At 31.5% G+C, this 24,149-nt stretch overlaps 1 protein-coding gene across 11 annotated transcripts in view; it reads left to right on the forward strand.

The window, feature by feature from the left end:
- Positions 1 to 5,957, forward strand: part of LOC145278012 (RILP-like protein 1) — a 188,812-nt gene extending 182,855 nt beyond the window's left edge. For 2 of the 11 annotated variants that reach the window (XR_013868275.1, XM_080130222.1), the window contains exon 9: positions 3,938 to 4,279. Coding sequence is in view for 3 of the 11 variants with exons in the window: in XM_080130222.1 (XP_079986348.1) it covers positions 3,938 to 3,998 (61 nt within the window). In the remaining 8 variants the exon portion in view is untranslated. Of the gene's footprint in view, positions 1 to 3,937 lie in introns of all 11 variants that reach the window. The other 9 variants (XM_080130272.1, XM_080130264.1, XM_080130230.1 and 6 more) reach the window with 7 other exon arrangements.
- Positions 5,958 to 24,149: the final 18,192 nt, after the last annotated feature.

Below are 24,149 nucleotides of genomic sequence, written 5' to 3' on the forward strand. Positions count from 1 at the left end.
AGTATCCTGTTAATAAATTCATTTGAAGTATAATTTAGTCTTATATATAAATTTTCAATGGACACTATACAGGGTAAAACGATAAAAGTTTTGGCTTAGAAATGGCATGATTCCATTTCTGTTTTATTTATTTGTTGCAGACTAGTTGTGTACAAATCCCAAGAGCCCTCTCTCATGTCTGAAAGTGGTACAATGTTCAATGAGTGAGATCGGAAATTTGCTGCTGTACAACTCGTGCTCTCTACCAATCAGTTATGACAACAGGACCATTGCCAGCACCCTCAAAATTCAAATCCAGATGGTTCAACACTTGAGGGCATAGCTCAACAAAGTTTCTGGCCACAGTTATGCTCTTTGGTGTGGTTTCAAGTGAGGACCACGTCACCTCGCATCTTCGAAGTCAGCTTGAAAGTCAATACCAAAATGTACCTGGATGTGCTAAAGAGTGTGGTGATCCCTGGTGTAATCAGGTGGACGCTCTGACAGACCCTGGGTGTGGCAGCAGGATTCGGTGCCAGCCCACAAGTCCAAAGAGACCCAGGCTTGGCTTCAGGAGTGCTACGACTTTGTACCCTTTTTCTCACTATCCCCCCCTTCCTCCAACCTGAACCTGCTGGACTACTTCATTTGGTCATATGTCAGGAACATTACCAACATGACCTCCCACAACACGAAAATCAACCTGATCGCCGCCATCCGCAGAGTATTCATGGAGCTCCTGCTGGCGCTTGTCGAAAAGGCATGCTTCCAGTTCCAGACCCATATCAAGGCGGTGATTAAGGCTGAAGGCGACTACATTGAATAGATGTCAGCTCTACTACATAATGAAGTTACCTGAATTGATGTTTTTCAAAAGTTTTAAAATAAAACTTTAGTGTTTTCTTTAGGGTGACAAATTTATCGTTCCACCCTGTACATTAGTTTGATCATCCATCGATACCTGCAGTTTTATTGAAAGACTGGAAATTCAGTCCAATGATAAAAAATATGACTGTTCTTCAATCAATTCCATAGTGAACTGGCCATCTACTTTAAAAAAATAATTGATAAAAATTTAATTATGTAATCATGTTTTGGAAATATTTTCCATTTTTGTGTACTGTAGTGTTGTAAATAAATGAAAGAATTCATAAACCGTTGAAAAGCAGAAACCCCATTAGTGACACCCATGGGTATTCATTTGAATTGGTACAAACGATTTCCTACTCGAAAGGCTGTGTAGGGCCGATCTTCGGGACAAATTTCAATCTGGTAGTACGCTTTGGATAAGTCAATTGTACTAAATATATGATATTGGGCGATTTGATTCACGAGATCCTCAATCTGAGGCAAAGGGTATGCATGAAGTAAGGTGAAACAGTTAATAGTTTGGGAGAAATCAACTACTAATCGTTTCTTATTAGGCGACAGTCGTAATCTGAGCACACCATGGTGAATAACTGGTTTCAATTACATCATCCTCCAGCAGTTGTAGAAGTTCCCTTTCAATGAATCGAGCATTCTCCGCATGGTAATTTCGGGATTTAGTAGCAATAGGTTTGCAGTCAGGGGTTAAGTTTCGAAACATTTCACAGGAGCACAGCTGATCTTGGTTAGGGCGCAGATTTTTAGAATATCCTGAGGTCCACCAAAAGAAATAGTGATACCCTGATGTAGTTTTAAAAAAGGCACTCTGAGTATAATATCCACATAGGAATCAGGAAGCACTGTAAAGTCAATTTCTTTATACTCGCAACCATTGAAGGAAATGTTCTCCGTGCAATATTCCGATAGGTTGAGGGGGAAACTGCGGATGATGCCATGGAAATTACGGAATTACGTTTTGAAGTAGACAGCTTAATTGTTTTAACAATATGAGTACTGATAAAGTTATCTGAACTGTCGGTGTCTATGAGGGCAGTTATTTTTTTTTTAATTCAACAATTTTAGTAATGGGAAGGCACCTATCACCATCTTTTAGCATGGGCTACCATAATAGCAGAAGTAAAATGTGAAGGTGTCGGCATAGTAGAACGGCAAAGTTTGGAGAAATGATCGAGTTTACCACAGTTTCGACATACCTTATCACGGCCAGAACAATGACAGCGATTATCCTTAAAGTGATGTCTCCCTCCACAGTTGTAACACTTGCCATGAGCAGGAAGGGTAGCAGAAAATTGTACAGAATCACATTCAATAGAATCAGAAATTTTAATAATAGTGGCCTCCTCGGCAGGATCAGTAGACACATTGTTAGTTCTAATAGAAGTAGTAGTAGTAGTAGTAACAGAGGTTGCTCCAATCGAGGAAGTGTATGATTCAGTATGAAAGTGAGCTTGTTTTAAAGCCGTAGCACATTGCGTAGCCTCTTTGAGAGTTAGCGTATCAGTTTCAAATAGTCTAGCACGTATTACTGAGGACCGGAGACCATGTATAAATGCATCACAGACAGGGTTTAATGAAGCAATAGTTGATAAATAGTAATTAAAGTTACAATACCACAATCTCCAAAGCTTGCGAGGTTGAGGGTCTGCTGAGGGTACGTCCAATTTGTCCAGACGAATGATCTCCATGAGGGAAATTTTTGTTCAATAAATTGTAGTGTTGTAAATGAATGAAGATGTAAAAAAACGCTTTCCAAGGTTTTATTGAACAAAATTCACAGCTACTAAAGCAAGAGAGAAAGAACTGTCTTTTAAAGAAAAAGGAACGCGTGCAAAATCACGTGGCAAGAAACTGAATTTGCATTTTTTTTTTTTTTTTTTTTTAATAGTAAGAACAAAATAATTTAAATGAAAATATAACAAAATAAATTTGCTCAACTTAAAATATTTTCCAATTTGGACAACTTAAGTTTTTGTGGAAAGTAAATAATTTAACTATGTTCTGTTTAAAATTGCAGTATTTGATTTGTATTGGAATTGCTTTTAGGGGATTTGTATTCATTGAAAGACCAAACTTATTTAATTTGTTTAGTTTCCATTTTAAAAACTTTCATTTCAACTTTTTCAACTCCAACCAATATCTCATTTTGATAAGTGTTATACAAAATATGAAAACTTAATTTACTAAAAGGTGGACTCCTTCTGTGATGCTTGGTAGGGAACTAAATTTTTCTTTTTTTTTTTAACTAGAGTTTGTATTAAAAAAAAAACCTTAAAGGGGCAATTTAATAGTTTTTTTTTAGTTTTTTTTTTAATGATTCTTTATCTTTTCAATCTTGTCTTTTATTAAATTTTGTTTCGAAAAATAAAAAGGTTCGATATGTGCATCATGTATGGCATAATATGGGCACAGCGTTCCATTTGAAATTTCAAATATTTCAGATTTGTATGAGATTTAATTCATTGTTGTTGAATTAATCTAGATTTCCTAAAATTCAATTTCTTAAGATCAAGCCCTAAATTTGATTGATTTTTCTTGCATTGAAACTATTTATTTGATTTAGATAAAAATTGGAAAATTAATCTTAAGATGGAGAGGGGTACATACACATGTACAAACTGTTCTGGTTTAATTATTCAAGGGCAGTTATTTTGCTAGTGTGTATATGTATGTATGTGTGTGTGTGTGTGTGTGTGTATGTATATATATATATATAAACAATTGACAATTTTAACAAGACCCTTTTTTATTTTGTTTCATAGGAAATTAAATTGCGACAAAATCAGTTTTCATATCATAGTATTTCAAATGCTGTTCCTGTTGATATCAAGCCATAAATACACTATTGGTTCCAAGATATAAATTAGTTCTGCAATTCTCAAAGCTTTGAATTTGGAAAAGGATTTTAAATTATCCAATTCCCATCATTGGTTTGATTCGGCATTTTTATATTGGCATATTATACTTATATTGGAGACGGTTAAGATTTATTGCTAACATTTATCATTGTAATTCTTAAAACATTAATTCTTGCTTTGCAAGTTTTTTTAAGTTTTCTCCTTTTGCTTTTCAGTTTCCGGTTTTTGATGGGCAAGCCACGGGAACATTCGGCCGCCTTCTCGCAGATTTCTTAAAAGAAGTAAAATTTTGAGATGGAAAGTCATCCTGCCATCAGAGCAACCCCCACCCCCACATATCCCACCCCTTCATCATGTCAGACCAAGTGTGCCTACCCCTCTCCAATTAAAAGGAGCCACAAAGACCACAGCTGAATCCAATAACCACTTGCTTCACCTTCTGACCAAAGCAGCTTTTTTGTCTCGTTAGATTAGCATCGTCATCCCGAATGTATTTTTTACACGTTTCTCATTATTTTGTCCTCAAAAGGTCAGTGTTCAGAAGACATGTCAAAAAATCTAAATGAATACTCTGTTCCACAGAATTTTTGGTACTTATTTAGAATGAAACCAATTTTAAAAAATGAATTTACAGAAGAAAAAACTTTGTACATACCTGTTATGAATGAATCATAAATTGATCAAAGTTTTTTTAAATCTAGAAATGTTGTTTTTGTTTTTTTTCTTTAAGCGATTTTAATAGTAAATTGTAGCCATTACAATGCTGATTTTGATCTCTATAGTCGGAATCGAGTTGTCTCTTCCTCGTTTATTATCAAAATCCTACTTCTCGCTTCATTATAAAATTTGATTTTCTAGTTTAAAAAAATACTTGATCAATTTGCGTGATTTTTGGAATATGACAGCTTGGTTACCTGGTTACAGGTATGTACATTATAAACTTTTAAAGATTCTTCTGTATTTTTTTATGAAAAGAGGTTTAATTCTAAATAAGTACTTTTTTTTTTTTTTTTTTTTATAAATTCATTTTTAATTTCATTTTTATTTATGGAGATTACTTTTTGTATTCTCTTTGTACCTTTTTGGTCAATGTTCAATTCTTAGTCTAAAAAGATTTTTAATTTATTTTTAATTTTTCAAATATATTGTAAGCAAATATTGGAAACAAAATTATATATCTCAAGTCTTTGAATTGATCAAATGATTTTTTTTTTTTTTTTAAACATTTTATGAAATTCTTCTATGTATCACATTTTTATTTATTTTTATTTTAAAATTAAATTGTAAATCTAGCAGCTGGCTCCACCCATCTGTCCATATTTGACATATCAGTTACCTGCCGTCAATTGCAGGAATCGTCATTTGCCAAAGAGTTTCTCCATTTAATATAAATGAAATCTGTGGTTAAGAAAGCTCCCATATATGGCCGACTTTAAAATATGTACAAGTGGAAGATTTAATTGACTTGAAACAATTCTTCGCAGCCTTTTGTGCCAACAAATTCATGATTCATTTTAATATTTCAGTTTGGCAGTAAATCTTTTTTGTCACAAAATTAGGTGAAATGTTTTTGTTCCCAAAAAGTGTTGGTCATTGAAGATGTTAGTTGGTTTTGATGAAGGAATGCATATTTTTATTTCAAGCAAAATAAATTTTAAAATAAATTTTACTATTTTTGCTTTCTACAGCCAATTCTCTAACTCTTGTCACCTGACAAGAGTTAGAGAATTGGCTGTAGAAAGCAAATGGTTTTGAGGTCCATCGGTCTTAATTTCTTAGATCTTTTATGCAAAACAATCATAATCTATGAAAATGTTTCTGATTTTCATATGAATTTTTTAGAAAAACCTATAACATTAGATAAAATGTTACCCAAAATTCTGATCATTTCCATTGAATTCTCACTATCAAAAGTTGATATACTTATCAAAGTATATAAGGAAGTAGACCTTGCTTTCGTTGTACAAAACTAACAATTATTTTAAAATAGTTTTTCATAAGTCCACCTGATTACGGAAACTAAATTTTTTATGTTCTCCATGTAAAATTAGAAACACCCATTATGAACATCATTCAAATATCTTGGTTGTTTTTAACTAATTTCACAAAACGTTATGGTAACTATAATTAAGATCATTATTAACATTACAAATTCTTTGAAGATAGCTCATGAAATAACCAAAAATATTAGAAGCATGGAAATAAAACATTAAGACATCAATTTAAAAAAAAAAATCATGAAAGCACATGGGAAGCCGACTGGAAGAAAAAGAAAAAAAAACATGTTGAATCCTTCAGAAAAAAATAACTATAAAACGTGTGTGTGTATATTAGTGTTGATGATTAATCGGAATTGGAAAAATCAGAAGATTTGGGGGATCTGTATCGGAATCTGAAAAATTGATGCCTATTTTCTGATGCCAAAATGATTCTTTTGTCTTCATTTGATTTTGTTTCAAGTAAAAGCTTCCATTGCTGGTAATAATGATAAAATAAATATTTATTGATTTTATAATACCAGTAAAGCTAAAATCGATAGATCATTCTCCACAAGTGTATTTTGACGTTTAGGAAAATATCTGCATATTTAATGCGTTTTTACAGAAATCAGAAAATAACAATCTTATAGTTAAATATTTAGAAATTTATGAAGAATCGGAATCGGGGAATTTAGCACCGAATCGGTAATTGTATCGAAATTGGGGAAAATATAGGAATCCTATCACTAGTGTGTGTGTGTGTATGTATATATATATATGTGTATATATATATATGCCAAGTGATAGAAATTTCCAGGTTGGTATCTGGGAGCGCATTAATTCACTGGAAGATATGAACCCCCCCAGTCTTCATTAAGACATGCATCTAAAAAGAAAATTCTGATGTAAAGACCTGCTATCTATTATATATACTTTATTTTGTGGCAGTCATTTGCACCGACAAAGAGTAGCAGTAATACCAAAAAGTGTGGCTGGTTCTACATAAAGCCTTTTACATTATAAACAAATCATGTGTGGTTTTCCAAGCAACTTAATTGTTGTGACGGAACCTCATACATCGAAATTGACAGAAGAGTCCTGTTTTGTGTGTGTGTGTGTGTATATATATACACACACACACACACACACACACTAAACTGATAGGAAAGTAACTTTTTAATAAGTGCTTATAATTTATTACTGAAATATAATTATGAGAAATGAATATATGGAGTTTTAGTTAGAATTCAATATGGATGCCAGCAGCCACTACCAGCATCTCAATCCCTCTGGGTAAACAATTCTTTCCCCTTTGTCAGAAACATTGAATGTCAGGATTAAAGAATAAAATAGGAAGCACCCTCATAATTCTCACTTATTTAGTTCTTTAATTCTCATATTCTGTAAGTGATATTTCTGACCTAGAAAAAAGTGTTTGGTTGGTTATGAGTAGATGGTATGTGGACATGTTCAATCCTCTCATAATATTCATCATTCAACTGGCAATCTATTAATCCCATTAACATAGTGTTTTTTTATCATTGATAAGTAGTAACTTTTTATTTATATTTTTTTTTAAACTATTTTTTAATAAAACTTTCCTTATGAAATTACTTGATATGATTCCCAAGTAGCATGAGCTGGTGTCGATATTGAGTTTGAAATAAAATCCCATGCTATACGCTTTCTTAGAATCCTTGCAAGAAATGAATATCTTGGTAATAAATTATGAGCATAAGAGTTTAATCTTCAAGAACATTATATATATATAAACAACTCAGTTGGTGTGGTTGTACTAGGTCATCTAAGGCTGAAGCATAAATGAAGTTAAACAATAAGTTGTTGGAACCTCATACAGCAAAATCGACGAGAGAGTCCAATATATAAAATGGACTCTCTTGACATGAGGTTCGGCCAACTAAATTGTCCAAAATAGATGGTTTGTTAATAATGAAGGCTTTGTGTAAGACTATTCACACATTTTTGGAACTGCTGCTAACCTCAGTCGGTGCAAATGATTGTCACAAGACAGAACATACAGTTGATTTCAGATTTTATATAAGTTCTTCTAGATGCATGTCTAAATTATGGCTGATGGTACATCTCTCCCGGTGGTTTTAAACATGCCTCAGATACTAACCTGGAAATGTCTACATCCTGTCGCAGTACATACAGCACCTAATATTTCCAGTCACCCATCTGGTACTGGTCAGGTTTTAACGTTCGGTGATCTGAGAACTGTTGTATCAACATGATTAGGCCACATAACATATATATATATATATATATATATAGTCCTTAATATTAATTTACTCTTTTCTTTATGATCATAATTTTAACTAATAATCTCATCAGTATTTTTGCTCTATAAAATAACATTTTTTTTTTTTATTTATTTTTTTTTTTTAAGAACCATAATTTTCAAAAAGCATGACATCTAGTTCCTAAATTTGAATTAAAGACAACCTTCAAAAAAAAAAACTTTACTTTCTCCAAATTCTTGAAAAATCATCCATTTTACTCATCCAGACATGTTTAAGTTATTTTAATTAGTCCCTCCTCCTAATTGGGGAACATGTAATCCACTATTTGATCTGGAGTGCCAGTTATTCAGTAAGAATTTTCCGTTTATTAATGAGCAAATATTTTTGTTGAATCCAACAAATTCTACAATTTTTATCTTTACAACCTTTCTCTGAAATATTCAAAGTTCCAGACAGAAAATATTTTGTTTAATTTACAATTTGTTAGTCTTTTAATTGTGCAACAATTGCTCACCTGTTGACTCTGATAAAATGATTAAGCATAAAAAGAAAAAAAATTTTTTTAATTATTTCTTTAAATCGTATAATTTCAATTGCTGGCCATGAAGATTATCGATGCAATGACATATAAGAAGTGTTGGCATTCTAACAAAATGGATTTTTATGCGATCAATAACCATTCTTTAATATCTTTTATACGAACAAAAGTGAAAAGGTATGATAGTCATATCAACTGCAATTGTTACTCTTCATTGCCTTTTCATTTTAAACATTAAAAATAAAACAAATTTTTTAGCAAACGTTCAACTAATGAATATTATTGAGGTGTTTAAACAGATTAATCATTTTGATATTTCTTTAGAAAATTTGTAAATTTTTAGCATGATCAAAATTTGAAATTATTTTTTGTACTTCTACATTATTTAATGGTTGCTAAGTTTTAATAGCTGCATACTTTTGTTATAAATTATCTCTAGAAAATGTAAAATAGAAAAAATCGCAATCATTTTTCAAATAATTAAAATATTTTGTTTAAACTCAAATGAACTTATAAGTGAAAAATTTAATTGATTTTAAATGTTACAAATTTGTGTGTTGAATCATCACAAATTGTTTTTGCGATTTGTTTTTCTTTAAAATCAAGAATTTTTCAAGACCTGTTAAATTGTATTTGTATTTTTGAAAACTAAATTATGCAATTGAACAAAAAATTCAAATAAGGAATTAATTTTTTAATCTATTCTGAAAAAGAAAAGAATTTCAAATATTTTTAGCTTTCCTAAACTGGGCATTTTCTTAAAGCAGACATTTGCTCATTTTTAGAATGAAATGGAATTTCTCCTGAAATTTGGATTGATTTTTTTTTTTCTTTTTTTTTTTTTAAAGGAGGAGGGTAAATTAAATTGATTCTTATTTTCTGTCTGATAATCTGCTTAAAGCAAATCTTAAGTCGTAAATGTGATAGTCATTCAAGACTTTATTTATTGTCCTTCCTTCCATTGATTACTAAAACTGCTAGATTAACTTAAAATTTCTCAAAAGAAAATTCGATTAAATAGAAGTTATCTCCCTTGTCTCAAGTTGCTATTTCAACAGCTCATATATTAGATTGATGTCAAAATTAATGGCGATTCAAATCACCCAATTAAACCGTTTCAAGTTTGGATTTTTTTACAAAATTTTCCTCAACTTAATTTTTTGATGAAATTATGGACGTTTCAAGTTTTAGATTTGTTTTTTACATAAAAGATAAAATTGTTTGAAATTAATTTAGCATTTCCAAACTTTGAAAATCTGTTAATAAAAAAACATGATCCACGTAATCCAAAGTTTGGATCGACTTTAAATTTATCCTCTTTGCAAAAGTAGTTTTTAGAATGAAAACTAACTAACTAAATTGTTTTAAAATAAAGCAAACATTCTTTTTTTAGAATGACAATATATTATTTATGACATTTTTATATATACATCAGTAATTATTCAGTTAACAGTTATGAAAATTGCATTTTATCTTTAGAAAAAGCAAACAGATCACGGCTAATAATCCAGCTGGAAATACTTGTGATTCAAGAAACTCTAATCTTTTCATAAATATTTGAATTTTCTGTGTTGATTGATTTTTCTCTCCAGGTGATGATAATCTTAACCGTATCTGTGATTTGTTGGCATCTAGAAAATTGGGAGATTAGGAAAAACAATTTTTTCGTTCTGTAATAAAAATAAAATAAAAAAATACAGGCGTGGAAAATAAAAACGGTGTTTTTGGGGTTTTTTTTTTGTTTTTTTTTTTTCTCAAATCAAAACCATATTCAGCTGATGGTCGGGTTGGTGGGATTGAGGCTGGCAGTAATTTGCTTTTTTTTTTCTTTTTTTTTTTTTTTTTTTTTTTTTTTTTTTAAACACGTGAATTTTATCATTTTATTTTAGCCAACCTGAACCCATTAAAATGTCCTATACTAAAAAAAAAAAAAAAAAACAAAAAAAAAACGGCTGTTAACCTTCTTCCCCTTGCATATTATGCCAAGCGTGTGTATGAGAATATGAGGAATTTGATGTTTCTGTGTGTAGCAGCTTTTTACTGATGTAAATATTTGCTTCAATCGGCTGCCCATGAAAAATAAATGTAGAAAGTGTGAATGCTTGACTGACAACAGGTATAATTTTGATTAGAGGGGAGAGACAGTCCATTTTACTGAAATGTTTTAAAATTCTAATGTAACGAGCGCACGTTGGCTTATTTATCACATCTTAACAATTGTATAAAAAAAAAATATCTTGTATTCCAGACTTGCCTCTACTTCAAAAGAATAATAAAAAAAAAAGTTTTGCTGACTTAACACAACTTTAAGCTTTTTTTTTTTAAGCAGTCATTTTTAGATAAAATATTTAAAATTTTATTTTCAGTCTTTTGTGTTTTTATTTATATATTTTTTTGAGATAGTTAAAACACTGTAGACATTTCAGATTTTCTGTGAAGTTGCTATTTTCCAAAACAAAACATTAGTTATATATGATAACGACGTCTTTACTGTTAATCTGAGTACAAAGTGCCCTCCCCCTTCTAAAAGAGTGGAAGGTTTTTGTTTTTTACTTTTTTAATTGCTTTTAAAGTAAATAAATTACCTATTTTTATTTCACTATGATTTCTATTTAATCCATGTACGGTTCTTGTAAAAATTAAGTAACTTCATAGAAAAGTTTTAAAAGGTAAAAAGAAAAATTCATCAAAGTAGATAGAAACTTAATTTTTATATCAAAGTCTTCCTTAATTTTGTCTTCACAAAAGATGGATGGGGAGGGGAGGCACATACTTTTAGCCTGAAAAAAGAAAAAACATTCCACTGATTAAACAATTGACCCCCCCCCTCTCATTTAGCTTTTAGCCCATCTTTTAAAAGTTTAAAGTTGTGTTCTGTCAGGAAAGACTGCCTTGCAGTAGGCATTTTTTACTGCTTACAGATGTGTGTATACATGTGTCCTCTACTGTGATAGTTGGTTTCATAGATGTGAGTGTGCGTGCACTCACAATTACTGGTGTGTACCAGAGAAGAAAAAAATGTATGCACTATATAAAGAAAATAAAGAGATATATTAAACCTGAATGTCTTGCTTTTAACTTTGTAAAATTTTTACTTATTAAATTTTTTTTTTTCCATGGGTCAACATTTTTTAAGCAAAGGGCAAAAACTATTTTTATTTTTTTCTGGAAGTCCTTTTCAGACTCGATATACAACAGGAGAGTTGTGACTTTTGTTGGAACAATTAATCAGAATTGAGAATTCTAAAAATAATATAAAGTTTTTGGTATGTTGGGAAAAATTTTTTTGCCTAAATTCAGATTCCAAAAACGACCCCCCCCCCCCATTGCTGGTACTAATGATAAAATATTTGATTTTAAAACTACTTTTTAATGCAAGGCCAAGTTTTGCTGCAGTGTAGGTGTTGGCCCTTAACACATGTTCAAACCATATGAACTGCCATTCCATCTTGCTCTCAGTGTGATGCCGCAGTAGCCTTCAAATATCTTCATTGCAGACGTGGTCAAGTGGTACAATTCTAGACATCTAGCAGAGCATTGTCTTGTATATAAGAGGTGCAGTTTTTCCCCTCTGGACCCAAATCCCGTAGGTTTACACCAACAGATCGTACATAAAAAATTATGTTTATGCTATTAGCCATTACCTTATATAACTATAGAACACCATTAGACACCTTATTCCATAATATTAAAACATTACATTTATTCCTAGGAGTGCCATCTTCATAATCTATAGAGGAAGTAGCTCAAATTTTACCCCATATTCCATAAATCCTCTTCCGATACCATTCTACACCGCGTGCATTTATACTTTTTCTACTTTCCTGAGTCAACTCCGTCATTAATTAACGCTCTAACCCTACACAAATAATGATTTCTCCCTCTTTCTATCCCTCCAAATCTCATTGGTTGAGATCTACATATTTGGACATTCCAGAATAAATAAAACATTCAAAAACTAACACTCCAGAGATTACCACAAACAAGGCTTCCCTGAGTAGAATCATTACATATTAAAAACTCTGATTACAAACTTTGGAATCTCGAGGTGGGGGATGATTCACATTTCATTTAAATTATAACCAGTACTATTTTCGTTAATATCTTACTAACATCGCTAGGAAAGAAATTACTGGGTTTATTGCTTATTTGTCATGTTATTTATCAAACAAATTGGAGTTCCATATTTAATTTCAGTAATAAAGTTATAGTGACACATCATTAATCATATTTTATTTTAGTAATAAAGATAACGAGGCAGTAATTCGTTCTTACTAAATGGTTATCGGAGATGCTTTAGAAAAACATTTTGTCTCATTTTATTTATGCGTTACTGATTCGATATCTTAGTTTACAAGTTTGTGGAGCATTTATAATATAAACAAACTTTAAATGGCTAAAATTAAATCATGCTATTATTTCGCATGTTCAGATGTGGTTAACAATTACTTGAAATTAACTTTAAATTTAAATAGTATTTTGTTTTAATGGACTATTACTAGGGATGCATGGGATAATATTTTGTTTCATTTTGTTTTTGAATTTCTAATTCGATTTAGAAGTTTGCATGCTTGTTTATATCCACAAACTACAAATGGATAAAATTACATCATGTTATTATTGCACATTAAAATTTAATTTAACTTAACCACGTTATTTAACAAATAATAAAAAAAAGGGAGGGGTAAATATAAAGATTCTTTCCCTCTTCAACCAATCCTTTAAGATTATCCCCAGGCATCTACCAGGCATTAATAATCGATTTGATGTGCACCACCAACCCCAAACAAAAAGTGGGTGCTCATTTTGTTTTATATTATTATAGAAAAGTGATTCCCCCCACACACAGTTTTTAGAAACTAACATTTATTCAGATCTTGGAATTTACATGTATGCTGCTGCTGCTTTTTTTTTTTTTTTTTTTTTCAGCAACCCCCAAAAACCTTTTAAAGGTGGTACTTTTGAAGGATTTTTCGAGGGTGGAAAGATTCTTCATATTTACCGGAAAAAAAGAAATAATGTAAGATTAAGTTTTACAATGAGTAAATGTGTATCATTTTATAATTAAAAGCGTTGAACAATACAAAGAACAATTTTGGTTAATTATTTTTACATTGGGGAGGGGAGAGTCTTTTGTAAATATTCTTCCACCTTACTATTGAATAATAATAAAAAAATAACGTGAAAGTTAAATTTTATCTGAAAACACTAATTACAAATAGCACGGTACCAAAAATGCATAAGCATCAAATTTGAAAGTAGATATTGATCTCGGATGCATATGATGACAGAGCGCGATACCATTGCGCAATTTTTAAATAGTTTTTTCAGATTAAATTCATGTTTTACTATATATATATATATATATATAATTTTTTTTTTGTTTTTTTAATCTTTGTAAGGCTGAAACACAGATTAGTTACTAAACACCCTCCCCATGCCATAACGCCGTTTAACAGGTCCTGCTAGTTTTTTATAATTGCAAATTTTTGTGCTCTATTTTCTTTGTTAGTAAGCATTTGGAGCTGTACAATAGTTTGGTAGATGTTTTAATTCATATGCAATCACAGAACCCCAGTCATGGGCATGCAACTTTAGCCATGTTCTATTGATGTGCAGAAACTACGTTGAGGATGTTGCTGTTTGAAGGTATGCATTCATAGATACCATCAAGTACATGTGGTTGCATTTGGACAAGCTCTCAGAGGTTAGAACTAGTGAAATTATGGAAATTCTCGTTTGAACTCCAATCTCTGGTCCCCCCTCGCCAATTTTTCACGAAAAACACCCGTCTAGCTCAATCCACTGTGAAAAATTTCCCCCACTCTATATCTGTGCCTAAATCAAAACGTGGATTCCATGAACAAAGCTTCTTTCTTAGAACTGCACGTCTGTGGAACTCTGTTCAGTCTGCCTGCTTCCCACCGGACTACAACTTGGATGTCTTCAAGTCCAACGTTAACAAATTCCTAATGAACCGCTCCCTTAAGTAAACACTTCATCAAATCTCCACACTAACGTAATGTACTTGCAATAACCCTTATCCCTGAGTGGCTTCTGGGCCTTGATAAGTGGTGATCACTGTGAAAAAAAAAAAAAAAAATCCTGTCTTAACTTTAATAGTGCCAAATTCATTTTCAGCAGTGGAACATTTAATTTAATTCTGATTATCAGCCGCAAATCAAACTGCACCAGTGTGTCCTTACTGGACTTTTTGGGTTTACTCTTGGGTGAGCACAAGATAATTCACATAGAAGAGAGTTCGAGGCACAACTCCTTGGTAATGGCATCTATGACAAGAATGAATTAGAAGGTATAACACTTGATGTGTGAATACATCACCTTTGCATGCTGTTTGTTAGAAACAAACATTTGTAATCTTAGTTATTAATGAAATAGATTTCAAAGAAATTTTCTAGTTTTCTTAACATAATAAACTCAAGTGTACATAATAGCAGGGGAGGTATTTAATTTTTGAAACGGTTCAAAAACTCAGACCAGTTCTGGAGGAATGAGATTTCCCTTGTTTTTGTTTTTTTAATTGAATTATGGAAATGCTTATGAAATATTTGATATGACAATTAAGTAGATAATATTGCTTTTAGTTGAAAGTGACGTAAGTTTTTTTTTTTGTTTTTTTTTCTTTCTTAATTTTTCGAATGTTGAATTGTGCTATTATAACGAAGAACCAGAGGGTTCACTGCACTAGCAATAGTATGGTTAAAATGAACTTATTCATCTTGAAGACTATGAGAATATGGCCTGGAAAATTGTAACGGAGATATGGAAGCAATGGCTAGTGGGAAGGATCATAGTAAGCACAATGAAATTTGTCAAGAAGCTGGAAAAAGCGTTAAATAAATCCGGCAAAATAACCTTCGATAAGATTGGCAGGTGTCAAAGTTGTGACTGAATAATAAAGTGCTGAATAAGGATCTTTGCTACCTTCTCATAAAGGATTTGCAAAGCTAAAATGGAAGCCAAGAAATTCTTCAACTGAATCAAACACCCAGTAGAGCTGGAAATGCTTGTTCTTTTCAAAATGAGTTACACAATTCGTAGAACGAGTGGCTAACCTAGTCACATTGCAAAGATTAAGTTCCTTAAAAATGTAATGGTTATGCAATGCAATCCATATCTTTGAATAGATTCAAATGGTTATACTGAATTGCTGTCCACTGTTGTCACGCACTGGATAGAGAGAGGATGTCTGAGAATTTCCATAATTTCACTCTGAAAGCTTGTCCAAATGCAACCACATGTACTTGATGGTATCAGTGGCACAACTTCATGGGTTGGCATGGAAATTAACACCTCAAAAACTAATTCTCTCCTCCAACAACCCTCTGCCACAGTCGTTACAACCTTTAACGAGGAAGTAGTCGAATGACTTCAAATATCAGTGCCATCTTCACAGGTCAGGGAAAAGAAGAAATCTCAATTAAAATCAAGGTTTGCTCAGCTTTCTCTCAGCTTCATAGTCACCTTTGGTAGCACATTTAGCTAACGATTAAATGCTGCATCTATCAAGCCCTTGTTTGCACAATCCTCTACCTGGCCCCTTCGAGTAGCTGACATTTAAAGGCTGGAAGTCTTTGATTAATAGTGTCTTTGGCGCAATCTTGGATTCGTATCTCCAGCAACTTCCCAAATGCTACAATCCATGCATGATATTAGCTTCCTAGACTTGAAGTACTTCTTTCCAATGATGTGGACACATCCCTTATCTATCAACTGACATGATATTCACAAGACAATAGCATCAGCAGCACTACTGTAGATGGCGCAAGAATAGTGGTAGTCAACTGAAAATGTGGCTCACAACTCTCCAAACTAACTTGGATGCTTTGAACAGCCATCATGTCTTTGGTTGTGAATGTGCAATGGTTGTGATATGCTAAGGAGTCAGCATCAGCCAGATTAGGATGATTCGTGATGTGGCGGATTCACTTTGAGCCAACTCAACGCCACCACAAGTACATGGCCTATTACATTATTTTTGTGAAAGCTGCTAACTGTTCTACTTGCAACACCAAGAATCAAAATTATGTTCAGGCATCTCTCAAAGAACCTTGTGAAGGCTGCAGAGAAGACTCAGAGCAATTTGTTTTCAAAGATTGCATCTGGCAAACTATCCTATTTTCAGAATGCATGCATTCCAAAAAAGTATCAAATTTGTTGTGAACATTGTCTCTGCCAACCAATCTTGACATAAATTTTATAAAAATTAAAGCAGACTACACTAATTGATTTGTGTTTTTGTTCTATTCAAAACTGGTTACTTTGACAATTCATATATAAGAGGTTGGAAAAGGCAAGAGCAATGCAGAAAACCGGTAATGTGAAAGAAAAACAAAAATAAATGAAATTGCAATGGTAAACAAGTATCTATTTTTTTATTTATCAAAAATATTTCACGATCATCAGTAAGCTAGGCTACTGATATGTCTGGAGTAGTGTGAAGTCCTTGGATGGTAAAAGTTTTCATTAATTTCAAAGGTCCTCCTTTTATCAAAAAAGATTTTACTTTTTAATAAAGGGAGGATTTTTCCTGAAATAAATAAAATACTTTTATCATCTAAGGACTTCGCACTACTCCAGAAATATCAGTAGCCTAGCTTACTGATGATCGTGAAATATTTTTGATAAATAAAAATAGATACTTGTTTACCATAGCTTTTGTACAATTTCATGTTTTTTTTTCCCCCCCTTTCACATTACCGGTTTTCTACATTGCTCTTGGCTTTTCCAACCTCTCATAAACTTGTTTACTAGCAATGCTCCCAGCAAACTACGTATTCCTCTTAAACGTATCTAAAATAAATTTATGTTCAATATATTTAACACGCATACAAACAAATAAAATTTTAAGGACCTGGAAGTAAATTCACACAAAAAAAAAATAAATAAATAAAAAATAAACACACAAACATTTTGCTATAACTGCTTGAAACATTTTTATTTTACAAAACGATCAACAGCAATAACGGAAGAAAAACAAAACCTCAAAAGAAAATCAGTTATTGTAAACAAAGATGGCAAAAAAAAATGGTGACAGCTCCCGCCCCTAGACCCAAAGGATGGGGGCGGGGAGGGGGACGGGGAAGGAGAGAACTCGGCACTATCACCGAGCAACGGCAAACAGCACATCCAGTAAGTTACCACAAGAGGGCAGCACAATATAGCGGTTTAAGAAGAACTTTCTTTTACCGTTCGAGCAAATTCATTTCACATTAGCCAAAGAGAAAAAGGAAAAAAAAAAACATTTTACATCCATCTACAACAGATTTTGAGGGAAGGGAGTGGGGGAATTCACGAAGAAAAATAATTTAACAGCAGAATAGAAATTCTAAAAGATAATGTATTTTTATTTGGGAAAGGTTCTTGTCCAGAATTCCTCCAACAAAAAAGAAAAATGTGTATGATGTACATAGACGTGATGGAACGGAAATATCATATTCCAAAAATTACATAAATTGATGAATATATATATATATTTTTTTTAATTAAAAAAATAAAATTTTATGACAGAGCAAGAACAGTGTCTAGCTCCACCATATTCCAAGAAATAAAAGGAGATGATTCAATTTGGACTCCAGATCAAAATCAGCTTTTTAATGGCTATAATAATATAATGGCATTAATTGTTTAAAATCATTTTAAAATTTTCTGAGAAAAATTAAAAATAAATAAAAAATACTTCATCAATTCACATGATTTTTGGAATATAATCTTTTTGTTCTATCATGGGTATGTATATTATACAGGATGAATTCTGGCCGACCACCACTTTTTGTTTTTGCTTGTTTGAAGCCAATCCCATATTATGTGAATCATTTATTGTGCCATTTTCTGAGAAGTCACTTCACAAACCATACCATCTTCCCCAAAGCTGCTTTCAAGCTACATCCACAAATACAATAACATTTTTGTTTAGAGAAATTTTTTCTTTTTAATTTAATTTTACTTTTCTTTTTTTATTTACATTTTTCAGCATTTTTTTTTTAATTTTTTTCTTTTTAAAATTAAATCTTTATCATAAAATATATAAAACTTTATAAAATGTATAACTTTATAAATGGAAGAGCTTTGGGTCAAGTGGAGTAGCTGATTTGCCTCAGGTTTTGTTGTTGAAGATGACATTCTGGGCATTTGTAACTGTGAGTTCTTGTCTTTCTTTCTGCTGGGTTCCTAACATTAACAGCAACTCATTTTATAGGTATATATATATATATATATATATATATATATGTATGTATATATTGAAAAAAAAAGTGTATGAGAGTTTAGGCAAAAAATTTTACATGAGAAAAAGTTAGAAAAAATATCTTTAAGATTTCACCCAAACTTGAGCCAAAATATATCAAGTGCTGTCAGAGGGAACCGATAGGGAGTAAGGGGGAGGGAAATATTGCTTCCATTGCAGAATGTTTGTTCAAGATAGAGGCAGATTTAGGGGGGTAAAAAAAAAAAAAGAGGAGGATTAGTTTGGTTGGTGGAAAAAAAAAAAAAATGGTGCTTCTATATTATAATAACAAAAACATTGATTTTCAAATAAAACAAATGGTAAATACGTAATTGTCATGTCGCAAATAGTAACATATTAAAAAATTATGGAAAACGATTAGGTAGGAAAATAATTATTAATGAAAAACAGTTTTTGATAAAGCTTAGATAAGGAATAAAAGTTGTCTGACATTTTGAATTATATTCATTACGTGACATAAGCCACAGAACTTAATTATCTCCCCTGTCAACTTATCTCATTTCTTTTAGTAATTTTGCTTTATTTTACAAATTTCTTTTTTCATTAATAATTATTTTTCTACCTATCATTTTTCGTAATTTTTGGATTTGTTACTATGAGACCTGACAATTACATAGGTACCATTTGTTTCACTTGAAATTCAATATTTTTTTTCACTATTATTTTATAGAAACACCTAATAAATAAATATAGTTGCATGGTTTTTATACAAACTATTGTGCTTTCTGTTGCAGTTTATTTTGCAACCATTTTTCAGCCTTCTTCAATTCATAAAAATTACACAAAGTGAGAAAAAAAAAAAAAAAATCAGTGTACACAATTTCTAATATGTATTATGTCTGTTTCAATCTATATAATTATAAAATTCAAATGACCTTGTAATGGGTGCTGTAACCCAACATCTGGTTTACGACTTTCAGTTGCACATGCGTACATATACATAAACCAATAACAGCGTAAAGAAATAAACACAAATCGTTGGACTGGTTTCGTTCGAACAAACGGACGTCCTTAGAAAAGCGAATATCTTAAATTTATTGAATAAAAAACTTTAAGACATAGGAAACAAACGCAAAACATGATTATAAATAAAACGTATAATCATCGACCTGTTTCATATATACGATATATATTATACTGAATAACCGACGTGACAATAAACCGCATTGTTTTACTGTGTACGTTTTAAGCGTCCCAATTTTTTTTCGTGTTTAAATTATCCAAATAAACAATTGTTAATACTTTCTGCTTTTTTTTTTTTTTTTACATCGTTCATTTCCGTATTACGTTTAAGTTATTTTAACGCAATTTTCTTACAAAAAAAATCTACTTTAATCTGTTGACAACCATAAGAGCATTTTACAACAGCAATTTGCCCACCGCCTTCCTTTTTTTCAATTTATTCTCCATTTTTTAATACACCTTTCTTAAAAACATTCATACATTTTCTTCTACACTACAAACATAAATAAATAACCCCGAAAATGTTTTTTTTTTAAATTGCGTTACAAATAATCAACACAACAAAATATATTGTTTTACTGTGTACATTTTCAGGGTTCTAATTGTTTTTGTTTTTTCATGTTTAAATTAAAAGATATATCAAAATTTGAATTTAACTTTATTATCCGTATTATGGTATCTGTTCAGTACATATTTACCTATAAGTATGGTAAACCACTTATAATTCAATGGCTGTAAGTTCTTTTTTTTTCAAAAATATACAATTATAAACAGAACGACTCATAGAAATCTATCTATATTCTTTTTTCATTTTAATACAGGGTGACCCCCCCCCCCCCCAAAAAAAAACAGCAGAGTTGGGGCCCGTTCTTTTTTGGTCACCCTGTATACTTTCATAGAAATGTTTCTGTTATGTCACAAAAAACTATTTTCTTTACATCACAAGTGTCACACTCATACATTAATTCCATAGCTAATATAACATACTGCCCCAACGGGTTACGGGTAGTCTACTATCTATATATAAAAATAGCTATTCCCTTGCATGTAATGTTAAGGGAGGTTAATTCAGTTCAATGGTTTTAGGCATTAAGTAATAATGAATTTTAAGTTGCAATTTTGCAAGTTGCAATTTTTTCGAAGTTGAGAATTCAATCTCTACTAAATAATATAATTAAGAATTATTTAACACTTGTACTTGATTATGGCTGAGGGATTAAAAACAATCTACTCCCGTAAATTAAATAAAAGGTTCAATTTGAAATTCTGTACATACAAGAATTGGGTTAAAATATTGGAGAGTAGAATATGATTCTTAAGTTTACTTTCAGCTTCCTTTGTCTTTCAATCTTCACATTTTAAGAGCATTGTTTCTGACAAAAGGGGAAGATTTGTTGCTTTCTCGGTCTGAATCTATTCCATCTAACACTTATCATTGATTAGTATTTGACCTTGAATAGTTTTTTTTTTTTTCAGCTTTTTACATCAAATGGTTTCATGCCTTGTCTGGAGCAATTTCCTTAAAAAAAAAAAAAAAAAAAATCCAGTTCTCAGTGACAATCTTTCGGAGGTTATAAATTCAATTCTCACTACAAGTGACACTAACTAAAAATATAATAAAGCATTACTAAACACTTGTAGGTATGGCTGACAGATTAAGAACAATCAACTCCTATATATTACATAAAGGGTTTTAGTTTGAAATTCTGTATAGATTTTAGAATAAAGTTGAAGGTTACATTAGCCAAAACTTTGTGACATCAAGTATTTTGATTATTCAGTTTATTCAAGCAAAACAAAGAATCAGCAGCAGCTGACTTGAAGTAGTAATACTGTTTTTGTTGTTGCTGCAATGATCAGGTTGAACGGGCTTCTTTCCTGGCCTGCGCTACATCCTGGACAATGGCAGTCATTACACAGCATAAGGAAACTGACGGTTACTTACGATCTATAGCATATGTACATGTTAGAACAGGGTAGAATCAAAGATGCTTCTCTCAAATAAATTCTTACAATTTTTTTAGTTTGCAAACAAGACAAGAATGCAGGATCAGCCTCTCCCTTCCTCTTAACCAAGTACTTTTAAAGAGGAGACTTTGCTGATTTGACCACACTGTGAGCCACAACACAGAGTTCATCCACATTAGCAAAGACACCCAGGAAGCCAGCTGAAAACATGGTGACGCACTATCAAAACTGACGTTCACTGCACAGGTCTACAGTGTTCACCGCTAATCCTGGGACTGGCTACCCATAATTGTCTTGGTCACTGCGAACCGTTGTGCATGGTCTACGTTCATTTGGGATGCTGTGTGTTCTATGGAAAGATCTGGCTCAAACCATCTTGGATGAATGATATCAAGAAGTCGAGTTAAACAAAATAACTTTTGTTCAATGTTTTTACTTGATTTCGAACGCAATGAAAAATGTATGTTGTCAGAACTCACTAGCAGACAGAAATAATCAATACGTGGGGAAAAAATATTGATGAAGAAGGCTGAAGGGTATATCAACTGAAACAAGACAGTCATTGTAAAAAAAACCAATGCAGTAAAAAAAATTTTTTTTGTGTGTATTCATTCTTTTGTGGACTGTTATCCTCATCTTCATAGATGTTTCATTGAAACGTGCTGAAACAACAACTATAAAGATGAGAATAACAGTCTGCAAAAAAAGTGAAGACACAAATTTATGAATCCTCATCTCAAAGGATTAAAAAAAAAAAAATTTTTTTTTTCTTTTTACTTTTCCTGGTGAGAATTTCCTTCCGCCAAATTAAGGCAGGGAACTAAATAGAGAAAAAAAAAAAAAACTAAGGATCCAATCAACAGAAAAGTAGAACACAGTTAAACTCTTTAATAAAGAGAGATGAACTAGAAATTTCATAACCAGCAGAAAACAGAAGGGGATGGGAGGAGGGGGGGGACACAGGAAACTTTAAGACAGGGAGTGGAAAGGAGGGGTAATTTGGTTGAGATTAAAATCTTTTACGGGTGAGAGTAATAGTATAAAAAAGAAGCAAAACAACATTTAACGAACGGTGCAAATTGAAATGAAAGAATTTCAGAGCGAGAAAAGAAATTGGATTCATATGGATTCATCCAACCTTTCTCCTACTCCTCCTCCAATTAAAGATGAGAGCAACTGCCAAGAGGAAATCATTTAAAAAAAAAAAAAAAAAAAATTTAATTAAATATTTTCTTTTTTCTTTCTTTATCTTTAAGCAAACAATTTTTTTTAATTTCTTTACCAGGTCCATCATTTGATAATGCTTAACAGTTTGGAATAACATTTTCACTAAACGGACACATTTGTGTTTTCAGATTGAATAATTCATAAAAATAAACAATGAAATAGCAAAGAAAGACTTTTTTTTCTAAACTGAAAAAAGTAAATGACCTTTTCTTGTGCAGTAGTTTAGAATTATTTCTAAGAGAGAAAGACAGAGTAGAAGACAAAAGAAACAGAAAATAGGTATAAAAATGGGGGAAAAGATACGATAGACAAAAGTGAGGAAAAAAAAACAAACGGAAGAGAAAAAATGTAATGATAGAGAGAGAGAGAGAGAGAGAGAGAGAGAGAATGAATGGATGAGAGAGAGAAATGGAAAAGGAACACAAGGGCAGCTGATGACGAAGAAGAGAAAGATGGAGATGAAAAGAAAGTTTTTCCAATCACAAAACTTTCCTTTTTCCATATGCAGTTATGCTTTTCAATAAGAGACTATGTTCATCGATTGATCGTGGTCGAGTACGCTTAAGTTTGAAATCACATTTTCATGACTAAACGCGTAGATTGAATGGGATGTGTCTTAAGAAATTCGGTTGTTTTTTGTGTTAGTTTTAAAAATGATCAAAAAAAAAAAAAAAAAAAAAACTGAGACATTAGAGTGAAGGCATTTGTAGAGCAAATATTTTCACCAAGAAAAAAAAAGAATTGTAACCAAACTTTAAATTTTGGCTCAAACTCACAAAAAATAAAACACTTGAAGTTTTTATAAGGTTTACAACATTTTGATTCTCAGTTAAAATTCAACCTACTTAAAAAAAGAAAAACACAGAAAAATCTTTATGATGTATGTACTCGTCACAGGATGAAGATATCATATTCCAAAAATTATGTAAATTGATGAAATAGTTGGGTTTTTTTAAATTAAGAAAATCAAAATTTACGATTTTTAGCAATTAAAAAGTTTGGATTATTTTAAATACAAAATCCCGGTACTCGAATGGAGTTGTCGCCCTTGGATTTTAACATATTCTAAAACATGAGGATTCCAAACTTCCTCATAAAATTTCATTTACTTAGTTAAAAAAAAAAAAAAAAAAAAAAAAAATACTTAATCCATTTATGTGATCTTAAGAATATGACAGCTTAATTCCATGACAATATGTACATCATAAAGATTTGTCTCTA

The sequence above is a fragment of the Euprymna scolopes genome, chromosome 1 (assembly GCF_053919585.1).
Source record: "Euprymna scolopes isolate OS-2025 chromosome 1, ASM5391958v1, whole genome shotgun sequence".
NCBI lineage: Eukaryota > Metazoa > Mollusca > Cephalopoda > Sepiida > Sepiolidae > Euprymna > Euprymna scolopes.